General features: G+C 33.4%; 2 protein-coding genes across 2 annotated transcripts; one reads left to right on the top strand and one right to left on the bottom strand.

Moving 5' to 3' along the window:
- On the top strand, positions 367-1,307 carry LOC109361350. The gene has a single exon (XM_019606813.1). The coding sequence runs from the start codon at positions 431-433 to the stop codon at positions 1,160-1,162; it is 732 nt and encodes a 243-aa protein (XP_019462358.1). The 5' UTR covers positions 367-430; the 3' UTR covers positions 1,163-1,307.
- On the bottom strand, positions 2,487-6,684 carry LOC109361157 (mannan endo-1,4-beta-mannosidase 2-like). The gene is made up of 5 exons (XM_019606497.1): positions 6,056-6,684; positions 4,311-4,508; positions 3,972-4,094; positions 3,272-3,483; positions 2,487-3,092 (listed from the first exon to the last, which is right to left on the bottom strand). The coding sequence occupies exons 1-5, from the start codon at positions 6,413-6,415 to the stop codon at positions 2,702-2,704; spliced, it is 1,284 nt and encodes a 427-aa protein (XP_019462042.1). The 5' UTR covers positions 6,416-6,684; the 3' UTR covers positions 2,487-2,701.

Here is a 14,281-nt window from a genome sequence, read left to right as displayed (position 1 = left end):
ACCAAACTCAGCCCACGAAGTCACCCTTTCAAACAAAACAAAAGCCCACAAAGAAAACCCGCCAAAATTTTCACACCTTTTTTAATGTTCCCGCTAAGGTTTTCGTTCCCGCTTTTCTCAACCCCAATATTATTTTATATATAAACAAAATACACAACCTCATTTCTCAAACCCTCTCATTCTCGTTTCACCCTTTCACCCTTTCACCCTTTCACCCTTTCACCCTTTCACCCTTTCACCCTTTCACCCTTTCACCCTTTCACCCTTTCACCCTTTCACCCTTTCACCCTTTCACCCTTTCACCCTTTCACCCTTTCACCCTTTCACCCTTTCACCCTTTCACCCTTTCACCCTTTCACCCTTTCACCCTTTCACCCTTTCACCCTTTCACACTTTCACACTTTCACACTTTCACTCAATAACTATAACAATGGTTATCTCTTTGGGCCCATCTAAGTTCTATGGCAAAAGCCTCCCCCGTCCTCGCTTCTACACCGACGTCAAGTTCAACGACCACCGTGTCGACCCTCCCCTCCCTGTCACTGACCCTTTCATGTCGTGGGCCGAAGAAGCCCATTGGTCCATGGGTGGGCTCAGCTTCAAGCGCCTCCGTCTCCAGGGTAAAATCGAAGGCAACGCCGATAAACTCCGATCCCAGCTCGAAGTTTTCTCCAAAGCCCATACTCATACCCAAAGCCCAAGCCCACCGATCCGTTCTGTTCTAACCAGATCTGAACGCTATGCGTCGGATTCCCCTTCGCCGCCGGATGCTCCGTTTGCCGTAAAGCGGCGTAGGTTCTTGTCTCCGATCGAGAAAGGAGAAGCGGTTATGACACGAAGTTTGCAGAGGAAACGGTTGGTGAAGAAGCTTGGGGAGGAATTTGATCTGGTTGCTTCTGAGAATGAAGAATCGGTTCGGGTCGGTTCAAAATTGGATCTTGATAACGTTTCAGGTGATGGGTTTGAATCTGATTTGGTGGGGTTGAAGAGGAGGAGGAGGTTGATGAAAGGTGGTGAAGCTGTGGGGAAAGTTGTTGAAGAAGATGTGAAGAAGAAATTGAATCGTAGAGAGAAGAAGAGTTATGTTGAGAAAAACGCTAGTTCTGATTCTGGAAATGGGGTTAGAAGTTCTCCTAGATTGGCAAAGTTCATGAACAATTAGCAATGTAATTAGCATAATCTGGGATAAGCTTGGTGGTGGAGATTGTAGGAAAGAAAGACCTTGTTTTTATTTATTTAATTTTAGTTTTTAATTTAGTTTTTGTAGAAGCTGTTTTGTAATTGAAAAAGCTGCGTTAAAATTTCTTGTGCTGTTTTTGTATAGTGCATTTTGCTGCTTTTGCTATTCTATGATATTGAGATATATTTTTACTATTTTTTTAGGAATTGCATTTTTTTAGATTAGTATCTTTTAACAGAAGGAGTTCTTTTTTAGATGTGTGTTGTTTCTCTTAATAAGTATTGTTCTTAGAATTGAATTCTTAATATTTTAGTTATCTTGGTTATCTAGTGGTATAACATCCTAGTTTTGACATGTTATCCAAAAAGTATGTCATCCTTAATTAAATATCCTTATAGTATTTTGTTCTTCATAGAGGAAGCTTCTGTGACTTGATTTCTTGAATTTATAGTCATTAATTTCATTGAGTTGCTATTAATAAGCTAATAGCTTAGTGGCTTAATGAAATTTATGATTACAAGTTCATGAGGTCATTAGTTGAGTTAAGGAGACTGCCTCTGTATGAAATAAATTACTGTGGAGGCTGAGGGTGACAGGTTTCGTGGATTAATGGTGAATAAGTGAAGGTTGGAGTGTTATAAGTGAATCTCTCATGCCAATGCATTGTTGGTTACAAATTTGCATTTACTCATGTGTGTTGATGTCAAATATTTGACTGTATTCTGGAAATTAATCTCTTGCAGGTTTTAGTCAGGTGAGATTTTATTATGGAAAACTAACCAAATGACAGATGAGTTCATTGTTTTTCTAATGTGTTTGTGAGTTGGAGTTTTAGAAGAAAATAAAGATGAGCTATAAAATATATTTATGAGATGACTTTTAATGTTTCTCTTATGCCCCTCCAAAATTTAACTTATTATTAAGATCCTAAACTTACATTTTAGGCTCTAATTTCTTATATTTTGTATTTCAGTTTATTGGTTCTTAATCATTCCAAATTACTCCATCAACATAATGCTCTGGGTTACACTAACACTTCATTAGATTTGGTTCAGTTTGCATCAGTTGAACTTTCTCAAACCATGTTTACTACTGATTTAATGTTTATTCAGCATACACCAACTAACATATTCCAGCAGAAAGGAAACATAATCTCAACATCAGGTGAGATATTCATCAGTAAAGGAGAAAGCCAATGTATTGACAATGATTAGATAAATTTTCCACAGAGCCAAAAGAGCAAATTGGATTTGATTATATAAATTCATTACATAAACTTTTCATTCTCATAATTAATCTTCCTTGTACATTCTGTTTATCAGTATGACAGAATATAATATAATACTGTTCATAATAATCTCTAATCCATGCTACCACACTATATATTTACTAAACTAATCCCTCCACTGTAAATTTGATTATTATGAAGAGTTGAAAACAAGGATATTGTACAAAAAAAATAGATCAAACTTAATCCATATCTTTCTTCCATAATATCAATTTCATTTTCGAGTTTTTTTGCTAACAAAGTTGTTTGAAGCTTTTATCCTTGTGAGCCCATCCCTTGACTCTGGCTAATCTGCATGACTGTTCAATGAATAGAGAATGGGTTGAGCTTTCATATGGAACCATTCCATATTCATCACAAAACTCCTTCATTCCTCCCACTAAGAATTGCCAAACTAAGGCACCTGCTCCAGACCTGTTTTTCTTAGCAGATTTATAGATTATGTCTAAGACTGTTCTATGCATCTTTTCTCGGTTAGACAATGTAAAGTTCTTCATTGTCTGTGATAATCCATATTCGGAGAACAAGACAGGCTTCTTCAATACCATCTCGCCATCTTCAATGTGAGAAACCATCCACTTGGAGACAAATTTCAGTTGATCTTCGAAATCTTGATGACGAAACCTATGGAAAAGTTAAGAAATACGTTAAAAACTATGTAGAATACAACGCTATTTAGAATAATCATAATCATAAGAAAATTTGAATGTCTACTTCTAAAGTTTAGTTCCACTTTCTTGTGACTTTAAGCAAATCTAGAACTACATATATAGAAGAATTCATGCAAATAATGCAATGCTTACCATTGGTCGGGATAGATATGAACAGAGGTGAAATCAATATTTGTGGTTTTGGAGTTCCGAATAAAATCTGCTCCAACTTTGGATGCCCAATACTCAGGGTTGACAGTCAAATCTTTCGGGTCATCAGGACCATAAAAACCTTCAAGTCCGATTGTCGTCAGGTGATTCCTGTCAATCAATTTGACAAAAGCTGACATTTCTTCTATCCATTCCTGCAGTTCTATGACAATTAAGTAGTGTATACTCAAATACCTCAACGAAAAGCAGCAAAACCACTTATCATTTTCTTTGCTTCAGAAACCAAAGCAAAAAACACCCTCGTTTTTTCTACCTCTTTCTTTTGCGATGAATTAACATGAAACAGTAAAAGGAAACACCTTGTTATATTTTAACAACTTGGGTTGAAAGATTAAAAATTAAAGTATAAGAGAATAGTTAAAAATTGGATATACAGTAAATCCATAATACGGAATTCAGCAAAGCATTAGTATTCAAGTCGGGTGGAGGAATTAGCCAGAACAGCATATTGTTCATCAGATATCATATTCAATTCAGTGAAGAAAGAAATTTGAGGCTCAAGAAACATGTAGCACACTAGAAATGGAAGAAAGTTCAAGTAATTGTTTCAACCTTGAAATAGTTATTGATACCGCTAGCATATGTATTCTGTAACAGGTTAAAGCACAGGTGCAGGACTTACTTGGAGAGTGTCACCAGAACGATCAGACATGCAACGAGGTTCATTAATCAACTCCCAACCAAAAATTGTGGGGTCATTTCTATATTCAATTCCGGTGATAGTATTTTTCCTTGTCAAAACAGTCTGCAGGAAAATTCAGAAGAAACTATTACTCTATCTTAGAACAATCGCTAGGGTTATGTAACCCCTGGAAAAAAACCACGTGGGAATGTTTCACGGTGTTTTTTTATTAAAAAAACTGAACACAAGTATGAATTCCGCACAAGAATGAACTATCTGACTGTCCAATCGGAGGGAGAAAGAGAAAAGAAACAAAATAGGAAGACAGACATGTGATACCTTGATGTAATTCTTGAAATAAGAACGAATTGATGGATCGAAGAAGAAAGAATCATTAGTTGCGCTTATCCCTATCCCTTCTTGCCATGCCCATTTCACATACTGAGTCTTCCCACCATATGCATGCAAGTTATTCACTAAGCTAAGGAGCAGCCGAATTCCATGTTCCCTTGCTTCTGCAATGACATAATCCAAGGCCTGCCAACCACCAATCCTCAGGATTGTATTCATTCATAGAAAATATTACTAAACAGTAAAGAACTTATTGAGTAGGAAAAAGATTGCCAGTAATACAACTTAAAGATTTTCACTTAAGGCATCACAGAAAAGATAGATTCGGCCAGACACAACGCTCCAAGGAAACCATCATAATCTTTTAAATAACTGAAGTGAGACATGTGTCTTGAAAATTTGCAAGCCTTTAGTTACATATTGCTTCTTTCACAAACTTTTTCAATTTTGGAATGTCATTCATAAACAAAAATTTTAGTCAGATGTCAGAATTACCAGCACTGACTTTGGGACAATTTCACAAGTCGTAGATTGATTAAGCATGGCAAAAGGGGAGTTAAGCATAAACACAGGATCCAACATATTTTATGTGGGAACTTTATAAACATTAAATAAAACTAAAAAAAAGATCTTCAGACCATTGAAAATTTGAAACACAATTCTCTCATTTTGGTAGTGAACCGTGAATTGGTTCTCTCGTACCAATTTGTGGTTCTTTTACGAACTAGTCCCCTTTAAGGAATAAACCGAATTTTTAACTACAGTTTAAGTAAAAGAAAAGAAGAATAATTCATAATATACACTCACTTACATGAATGATTTATAATAAACAAGAAAATAATTTAACCTTGCGTATTTATCCTATGGTGTTGGTTCAAACCTATGGGAATCACCACTAGAAACAACTATGCAGGGAGCTCTAAAAACCCCACTGAACGCACACTTAGTATACTGGTATTTGATAAGGTAATATACCGCGAACTACATACCTGCTCTCATAACAAAGAGAACCACGTATTAGGTCATCAGACCAATTTTACTAAGGTTCCAATGACATGGATAGTATATGCTCATTTATCTGTATTCTATCACTTATGATGATATCATTTCCAGGAACATCAGTATCTATATTCTCTATTTACCAAAAGTCCACAACAACATTACATAAACAAGTGTCATGGTTCATGTCATATTTTATGACAACAATGGCTATAAATTGCTATGGGCAACTGCAGTTATGGTTGTAACATTCACTTATGAAAATATTTTCTCCCAGATGTCTCCAATTTATGTAAATGCAACACAACCATAATCTAAACCATGGTCACAACTCTAGATTGGTCTTTAGAGAAATGTTTGTGTTGGACCAGATCGTGATTGGGGAGTCTCCAATCACTGGGGAGTACCATTGTTACTGGAGCATGGGAAGGGTGGAGAGCCACAAGTGAGACAACACGTCTTGAAACAAAACTTTAAGAATAATTACATGAGTATTTTCTATTTATAAACTCTTTTAACTCCTCTCCTCATTTCTAATGTGAGATTTCACATTTAATAAACCTAACAGTAACATAACAAAATGCTACTAGACACACCCAAACATGTACTTTATGTCAGTATCCAGCATGAAACACGGAAAAGAGATACACCAAAACATAATGAGGATAAATTCTAGGAACAACATAATACAAAATTCCGAAAATGGTGATCTATAAAAAACAATTACACAATACCTTGAATGTTTCTTCACTGAACCGACCAGGGGAAATTTGAAGGGCATTATAGTCACCATCATTGAATGCCCAAGTTCGACAAACAGTGAGACCCATGCTGGCACCAGTTTTCAGCATTTCACGGACCTTTGGTCTTGAATACAATTCCACCGATTGGGCCATTAACCAATAAGAATTCCACCCATTAACATAAAACGCTTTCCCATCCAACATAAACTGTGTTCCATTTCTCCTCACAAAAGACAACTCTGGATCTTCATCAAAACTAAACATTCTTATTCCTCCAAATGATATGTAAATGAAAACAACAAACATTCCAAAACACAGAATTGGATAAAACACACCATTTCCTGACACCATAGTTTTTTTCTGTGTGTATTTGGAGAAAAATAAGGGCGAAATTCAACAAATTGAGAAGATTTCAGGGTACCCTTTTGGCAGTTTATTCAGAAAGATAGTGCCTTGGTGACAATTGATGAACCTGAAACTGTATACCCCTGAAGAGAATTTGATTGTTGGTGATGCCCAAATGGTTAAAAATGTAGATCTCTTTCTGGGGAGTGAGGAGAGTGTGAATGGAGTTAAAAAAACTTCACCTTTAATGGGTTTGCACAAAATTCAGTGATACCAACAAACAAAAAGTGCATTAAGACAATTTTGTCAGGTTTTGGAATTTGGTGTAATGAGCTGTAATAATTAGGGTTTTTTTAGAGAATAAAGTAGTTTTTTTAAGGAAATAATTATTTTCTCTCACCACTGAAACCATGTTATATTTAATTATTTTTATACAAATATTCTTTAAATGAAATAAAATAATACACATGTCATATTTTTATTAGTCAGAAGAGGTAAAATATCTAAAAATATATTTTATTCTCTTTTTTTCTACATATATATTAAGAAAATTCATTGTTAATCTAATTATGTTGAGTTTTACTTTTCACTAAACATATATAAGTTGTTTTACTTTTTTAAAATTTTAAAAGTTAGCAATACTTACAAGTGTGACTAAATATAACTTTTTAAACATATAGAGTTATTAACAAGAAAATAAATAGCTAATCTAATTCACTTGAATTTTCCTTTATAATATTGAGAAAAAAATATAAAAACGGAAGTGTCATCATTTTTTTTTCATTTCCTTTATTGAATGCAATAAACTATGGAAAAGATTCATTTCTTTTCCATCCTTTTGATTCCTTCACTTTTTTCTCCGACCAACAAAATAACTTGTTTATGGCGTGTTAATTTTTTATGAAGAATTAACAATAGGGCATCACTTTTCAATGTCATTGACTCATTGACATAGAAAATTGCTTGATATAATTTGTTTTATGATATTTATCATCTTAATGTGTGGTTTAATTAAAATTTTGGTCTCATATTTTTTTATCATTGTGTTATTTTGGCCTATTTATTTTATTTTGAAGACTTTTAACTGTTTAAGTTTTAACTTGTGTATTATTAATCCATCTTAAAGTTAAAAAGTTGCGTAAAACCCCAATGTATCCTCAAGGTCGATGATTCAATTTTTGGTAGTGATACTTGTTGATAAAAACAACTATAAACTCTAAAAGGGATTAATTTCTTACTCAAAAGTAAGAGAATATTGTTAATAGTACATATATAACACATATTGTTATATAATATCCAAGTCATGTGCTAGCAGCCTGTTATTTAATAAAACAATAATATAATATATTATTAAAAAATATGGTAGTGTTTTGAAAGGCGATGAATGATATATGAGAAAAGATATGTGCCTCGATCATCAAGGATAACTATATTAATTATATACAAATTTTTAAACAGTCAATATTACATTAATAATATATTATCATTTATAAGTTTCTCACTCAATATTTATATTAATCGTAGTAAATATCAGTGTTTTGTCATCATGTTACTTGCATGTCAAGTAGTGACTTATTACTCTATTAGCTAATACAAATCAAAACTCAAATAGGTTTTATATTAGGTTTAGTCAATTTTAAATGGTTAAACTATTTAATCTGATTAGATTATTTTATACATAATTAATATTTTTATCTATAAATATATAATTATATGTGAATGTAAAATTTTATTTAATTACTAATTATGTATAATTATATTGAAGTAACATATCTTCATCTTTTTTAGACCAGAAGAAAACAAAATATTTGAGTCGTGTTCCATTTTTTAAATTTTTTAATTGAACTGTCTTGTTTACTTTCTGGATTAACGCGATTGAACCAACTTTAACATATTCACATCAAAATTTCCTTGATTCAAAACAGTTCAACTCTTATTTGATTAAAATTATAAACTAAAATCATTTTTAAATCTCGTCAGTAGTCAGATGAATTCTCCTAACAATGCAACAAAAGCAAGTATTGTAACTTAAATGTCGGAGAAGTTGAGAATTTGAAAACAAAACTTCATCAACAAAATAAAATGGAGAGATTAAGGCCACCCGATCATAAAAGACAATTGACTAACTAATTATCAGGCAAACTAACTCTATTTTTTATCGTATAAAATACATTTAACAATGAATCTCATTGCAAAAAAAACCAATGAATCTCATTACAGTCAACCACAATTAGGTTAGATATACCATATTAATTAATGAAATTGATACATAAATTTCGATAGATATAAATATTTTGATTTTTTCTAAAGTAAAAAACAATAGATTTTAAATTAACAAAGAACTTATTCATATATTATTTTATTTTCAGTCTTTGATCTTTATTGTAATATATGAGTATTAAGTACTCATTCATAACTCAAAGCGTTGTAATTCAAGGATTGGGAAAATCTTAGCTGCGGTTAGGTAAGGTGTTCTTCACAAAGACTTGGAGGTCTTGGGATAAAGAGCGATACCTTGGCTGTGGCCGAATCGCGGTAAGAAAGGTTTTCTTGGGAGGCGGTTTTGGAAAATGTCAAACCAAGGGTGACGAAGTTCTTTGGGTTCCAAGAAAGGAGCGTTTGAGTCTTGTAATTGGAAGCGTGTATGTAACATACATTATGTTCTATAGTGAAGAAGGAAAATCTCTCATATCAAAGGGGAGGACTGGATATAGTTTTGCAGTGGACAGCACAACGAACCAGGATAAAATCATTGCGCAACCTTTTCTATCCCTTTCTCTTTTATATTTCAAGATGTTTTAATTCGAGTTTGAAGCTGATATTTTGCATGCTTATACTTTGCTATATCCTTGTCAATCTTGCATAAAAATATATGTTGTATATATGCATGTGTGTTGGTTAATAACTGTGCAAGTTGTTGTTCTGATCATTCAGTTTTGATTTAATCGATTAAGTACACTAGTTAATCGATTAACTGAGCATTTTTCAGCAAGTGTATAAAAACCAAAAAGTGGAACTTGAGCTCCACCACACCTATTCAACCCTCCCATTCTAGGTGTATTCTGCCACTGATACCTAACATTGTTGATAGTGTAAAAAACACTTACACGATCAATGTATACATATTAAATCCTAATATATATGGCATTGTCACATATATTTGATTAATTTTTTTGGTATAGCTGAGATTATTTTGGGATCATATGAATAAGAAATTAATCAATTTTGAGATATATGATCGTTCATTCCAACAAATATTGCTCTTGGGAATCGAACCAATAACATGTGTAATTGAATATAAGCATTAACAATATAATAGCAAGAGGAAAATATATTAATATATCTGAATTTTAGTGAAATTATATAAACGACCCATTTTTTTATCTATACAAATCATCTCGATTTATATTCATCTATTACACTATCTATCACTTTGCTATTTTTATAAGATTTTTTATGAAAACAATATTAAATTATTAAATTATATATATAATTTATGAAAGCTGTCATTCATTAATAAAAGTGAATTACTTTATTTTTCAATTAATATCTTAGTAATTAAGAATATTTTAGTAGAAATTCATTTATTTTACATATAACTTTATATATCCTATAAATTAAGCCAAAACAAAAACTTCAAAAGGAGTCTTATGAAAAAGGACAAGAGAGTGTAAATAATGTTTTTTAAAATATCATCTTAATTCTTAACAAATCAACCTACATATTTTCCTAAATCAACATTAAATATTAGATAGGGTGGTTTTTGTTACAATGAGACCTATAAACAAAGGAGGCTTGGTAATTTGCAAGTGTAACAGTTCATAAATAATGTGATTAATTTCTTGGAAATACGGATAAAATTCTTTTTCTTTATGTAATACTAACGTGTTGATAAACACTTCGTATCTGCCGACCCGCATTCTTATTTTATGATATTAAGTATTTATTTTATTTTATTTTAGAGAATTCGAATGTTTTTTATTGGATGTAATTCATATTATAATTTATATATTTATTTATTATAATATCCAACTTAAAGTGATGTGTATTAATTATAGTTATTTAGGATTATATGGTTTTACTTTAGAAATAAAAAAATACTAGGGGAAAAATAGGAAAATAGAATTATGATGGTAGTTATTTCAAGTTTTGGCTTTATATATAGTATAGATATAAACCACACATTATTTTCCTTAAATCCATTCATTTTTTAAGACGTCACATTTTTATAAATTGCGGAAAGTAAATAACTAATACATACTGGTAACTGAAAATGACACAATACTTTTCTGAATACCTCTTTGTTAATAATTAGACTTGACCCTACAACACATTTAATGAGGTGTTGTATGGTCAAGTAAAATGATAGTACAAAATACAATGCAGAATCTAATCAGCGCCTAAATTGAAACTATGCAAAATAGGTTGAGTTATTCAACACTACAAAAGTACCCTACACAAGTACCTTAACCCAAAAAGCAAAAACAGAAAAGGAAATAGCTCATAACGGCTAGCTCTAGTGTCAACAGAGGCAGTAAAACCCTCACTCAGATCCTCCTTCATCTCGGAGTCATAAGAGAGGTCTACTAATTTGATGGAGTCCTCTATGCAGATCAACTCCATACAATCCTCCTACTCATCTTCCATCTCCTCCATAGTGTCATAAGCTGAACCCAACAACCTAATCCTTGTTCTACCCTATGCCTGCGGTTCTGGCATGGTTTGCCAAGCGGCTCTCTTGGACGATGGGGAACGGATCACATCGTCCCAACTCTTTCGTCTTGTAACACCGTGAATTTTCAATGTGTATTGTAGTAATTATTTATTTTAACAAAAAATAATTTTAGAAATGAATCGGTAATTATTTAGGCTACACCGTAGTTGAGTGTTAGTATTTTTTTTTGTGAATTCCTATTTTTTGGTAAATTTTCATAATTTTTTGTGACGAAAAGTTATTGAACTGTTGTTAGACCCAAATTCGTCCAAATTCGGCTCAATAATGTGTTTTTGAGTTCCATAGCTCGGAATCTAATTCCGATTCCGCCATTGGCTTCAAAATATTATTTCGAGTCAAGATAAACATCAAATTTTTTCATGACGCATTTCTAAATATTTTTCACTCAGAATTCATTATTTCAAAATTCTAACCGTAAACCGAAATCAGAAGATTTTAATATCCAACCGAGTATTAGCCGATAATACTCGGACATAGTTTAATCGTGAATGTTTCTCCGAAGAGGTTACTTCGCTTTCACGAGTGAACCTTGCTTGTCAAGCAAGCAAAAATACTCATCTATTACACAAAACATCTTAAACCCTCCATCTACCCATTACACCATTTACTCTTGAAAACCTTTGGTTTGCCCTCTCTAAATCTGATTCATTTCCTTTTAAAAGAGCCCCTCTCTAGTTAGAAAACTCTTGGTATTTCCTTTCACTCTTCTTCTTCATTCGGGTTTTCTCAAAAAACTCCAAGATAAGTTCTTAGTTTTCATTCTTCATATCTTCAAATCTAACCATTAGTTGTTTTTCGAAATTTTAGTATGATGTTTATAAGTATGTTACGAACGTTTTCAACTGTAGAAATTTTCTAATAATTTTCCTAACTCTTATTTTACTCAAGAACTCGAAAAATGGGTTTTCGTGAATTTAAAGATCGTCATTTTGAAACCATGAAATATTGTTGTCCATGTGTCTGTTTTAGTGTTTAAAAATATACATATTGTTGATTTTGATGAAAGGAGATGATTATGAAATCAAGGTTACCTTGATTTAAAAATGTTGTTTTAGGCATGAGATCAACACTTGTGAAGAAGGTGTTGAAATGATCATGAACACGATAGGAATCGTGAACGATACTTTCGAGGATAAAAGATTGTTCAAGAATATGAATCTTGGACCGGATGGATGAAAGGCTCGGATGTTCTTAAAATAGATTAACATGATGTCTTTATCTTAAAGTAGCAGGAAAATGATTTAACTCGTAAATCACTGATTGGTTTTTGTGTTTAGTTGCGAGACGTTTGAAGTCGGACAACCTACCCATTCAAGTAAAGGAGATCAATCGTGCTAAAACTCAAGGTGAGGGAGAATACATCATGACATAGTGGTGTACGAATATGACACCCGGATCTCCCAACTACCTCAAAAGTTGGGAGCTATATTTGTTTTTATTTAGAAACTCGTACTTAACCAAATGGTTGCGTGCCTGGATTAAGTACGGGTGATTTCTTAAGTTGTATGCCCTAGGATATATTAAAATATCAAGTATTGTGGTAGTTATCAAGGAACATCACTCGATAAACTAAAACACGTAGGGGTCAAAAATAGCGGAGATTTTTGATCTGGTGGCCCAAAAAGGCAAGGAAGTAGTCTATACTGTTGGTCACCTCTCGCTTGGGCGAGGCTCCCTCGCTTGGGCAAGGGACAAACAATAGCTAGATTATTGCTAGCCCTAATTGTCGCTTGGGCAAGGGCCAGACAGTGTGTTTCGCATGTTCTGGGCGGTTTTGGCGCCCGAGCGACAATCCATTGCCTGGGCGAGACCCATGGGGGGATTTTGACCAGTTTTTGGTGGATTTTTTGCTTGAACGAGAGCTAGGCAGAGAATTGAGTATGTTTTGATGAAATTGTCGCTTCAGCAATAGTCTTTCGCTTGGGCGAGAGATATGCAATGTTTATGATTACTTTTGATGGGTTGATTGCTTAGACAATAATCCTAACTTGGGTGAGAAGTATATTTATTATTTGGGAGAGATTGTGGCTCGAACAAGGAGCCTGATGCCCAAATCAACGAACTTATACAGTTACCTTTGTTCTTGCGCCTTATTCGGGCAAGGATTCCAACGATGACGTCGTGAGCAAGGCAATTCCTAAAAAGGATTACATGATACCACGTAACGAGGTCGTCTAACCGTAAGAGGCTTGGCCATGTGGCCGTCCAGGATAGTTCAGCGATGTTTCGTAGTGGTAGGGATGTTATTCCTCTATTACATGATAACATAAGATCGGGTCTCACATAAAGCATTATTTTGGAAGATGTCTTAGGATGGGTCGATCAATATAAAAGAATGATTAAAATATTTAATCGTCTAACATTGGTTACTGTGCATACTCATTATGAATAATGAAGTAGTGGAAAGGAAAATTATAGGAAACGAACGAGCCCCTCGATGTTGAGAGAGACGGCGATGGCAGTGACTTGTCAGCAAAGTCTTGAGAGTGAGTCTAGGTGAGATGAGTCCCTTGTATTCCTGGATGAGGTATTCTGTTGGATTAGACAGTTCTCACAACACAAACTAGACGATCTCTGACAACCCCTCTTTGCAATCAAGATCAATGAGAGGGATGCCCAGAAAGTGTTTGAGACGACATCATCCTGAAATGGACAGTTCTTCAGAACATATCAATCATATATCATTTCAAGGAATAAATTTTTTTGGTGCATTCAAATCGGCTTGTTATGGGATCTGTACTCTTGGTTATTTCTGAATAGTTTATTGGGAGGATATTGGTGTAAGGATGGATGAAATAAGCATAACAATAGTCATACATTTATGTATGCGAAATATATTGTGTATATTATGTGTGTCTATCTGGATGTGATATTATGTGTAATTCCATGTTATCAATGAATAATATTCATTAGATGTGTAACGCCCCGAAAAATACTCTTTATTTATTAAACGGAAAAGTGGGTAATTTTTTTTTTTTAATTGGTGATATAGAATTGTTTCTTTTTAAAAACCTTTCTTTTCCGGGACATCACTTTAAGTAACAAATAACGCGGAAATCAAAACCGGTTACCCAACGGTAACTGAAATGATACAACATTTCCTAAATATACATCTTCATATATATAAAAGATCATAA

This window comes from Lupinus angustifolius, chromosome LG11 (assembly GCF_001865875.1).
Source record: "Lupinus angustifolius cultivar Tanjil chromosome LG11, LupAngTanjil_v1.0, whole genome shotgun sequence".
In the NCBI taxonomy this organism is placed as follows: domain Eukaryota; kingdom Viridiplantae; phylum Streptophyta; class Magnoliopsida; order Fabales; family Fabaceae; genus Lupinus; species Lupinus angustifolius.
This window is presented reverse-complemented; position numbering and strand designations above follow the sequence as displayed.

What these genes read in the sequence shown, in the direction of transcription:
- LOC109361350 (XM_019606813.1), top strand. Translation starts at nt 431, where the DNA reads ATGGTTATCTCTTTGGGCCCATCTAAGTTCTATGGCAAAAGCCTCCCC.
- LOC109361157 (XM_019606497.1), bottom strand. Translation starts at nt 6,415, where the DNA reads ATGGTGTCAGGAAATGGTGTGTTTTATCCAATTCTGTGTTTTGGAATG. An exon ending in GTTCTGGTGACACTCTCCAA is followed by an intron (nt 3,484 to 3,971) that starts GTAAGTCCTGCA and finishes ATAGAACTGCAG; the next exon opens with GAATGGATAGAAGAAATGTC. An exon ending in CATATCTATCCCGACCAATG is followed by an intron (nt 3,093 to 3,271) that starts GTAAGCATTGCA and finishes ACTTTTCCATAG; the next exon opens with GTTTCGTCATCAAGATTTCG.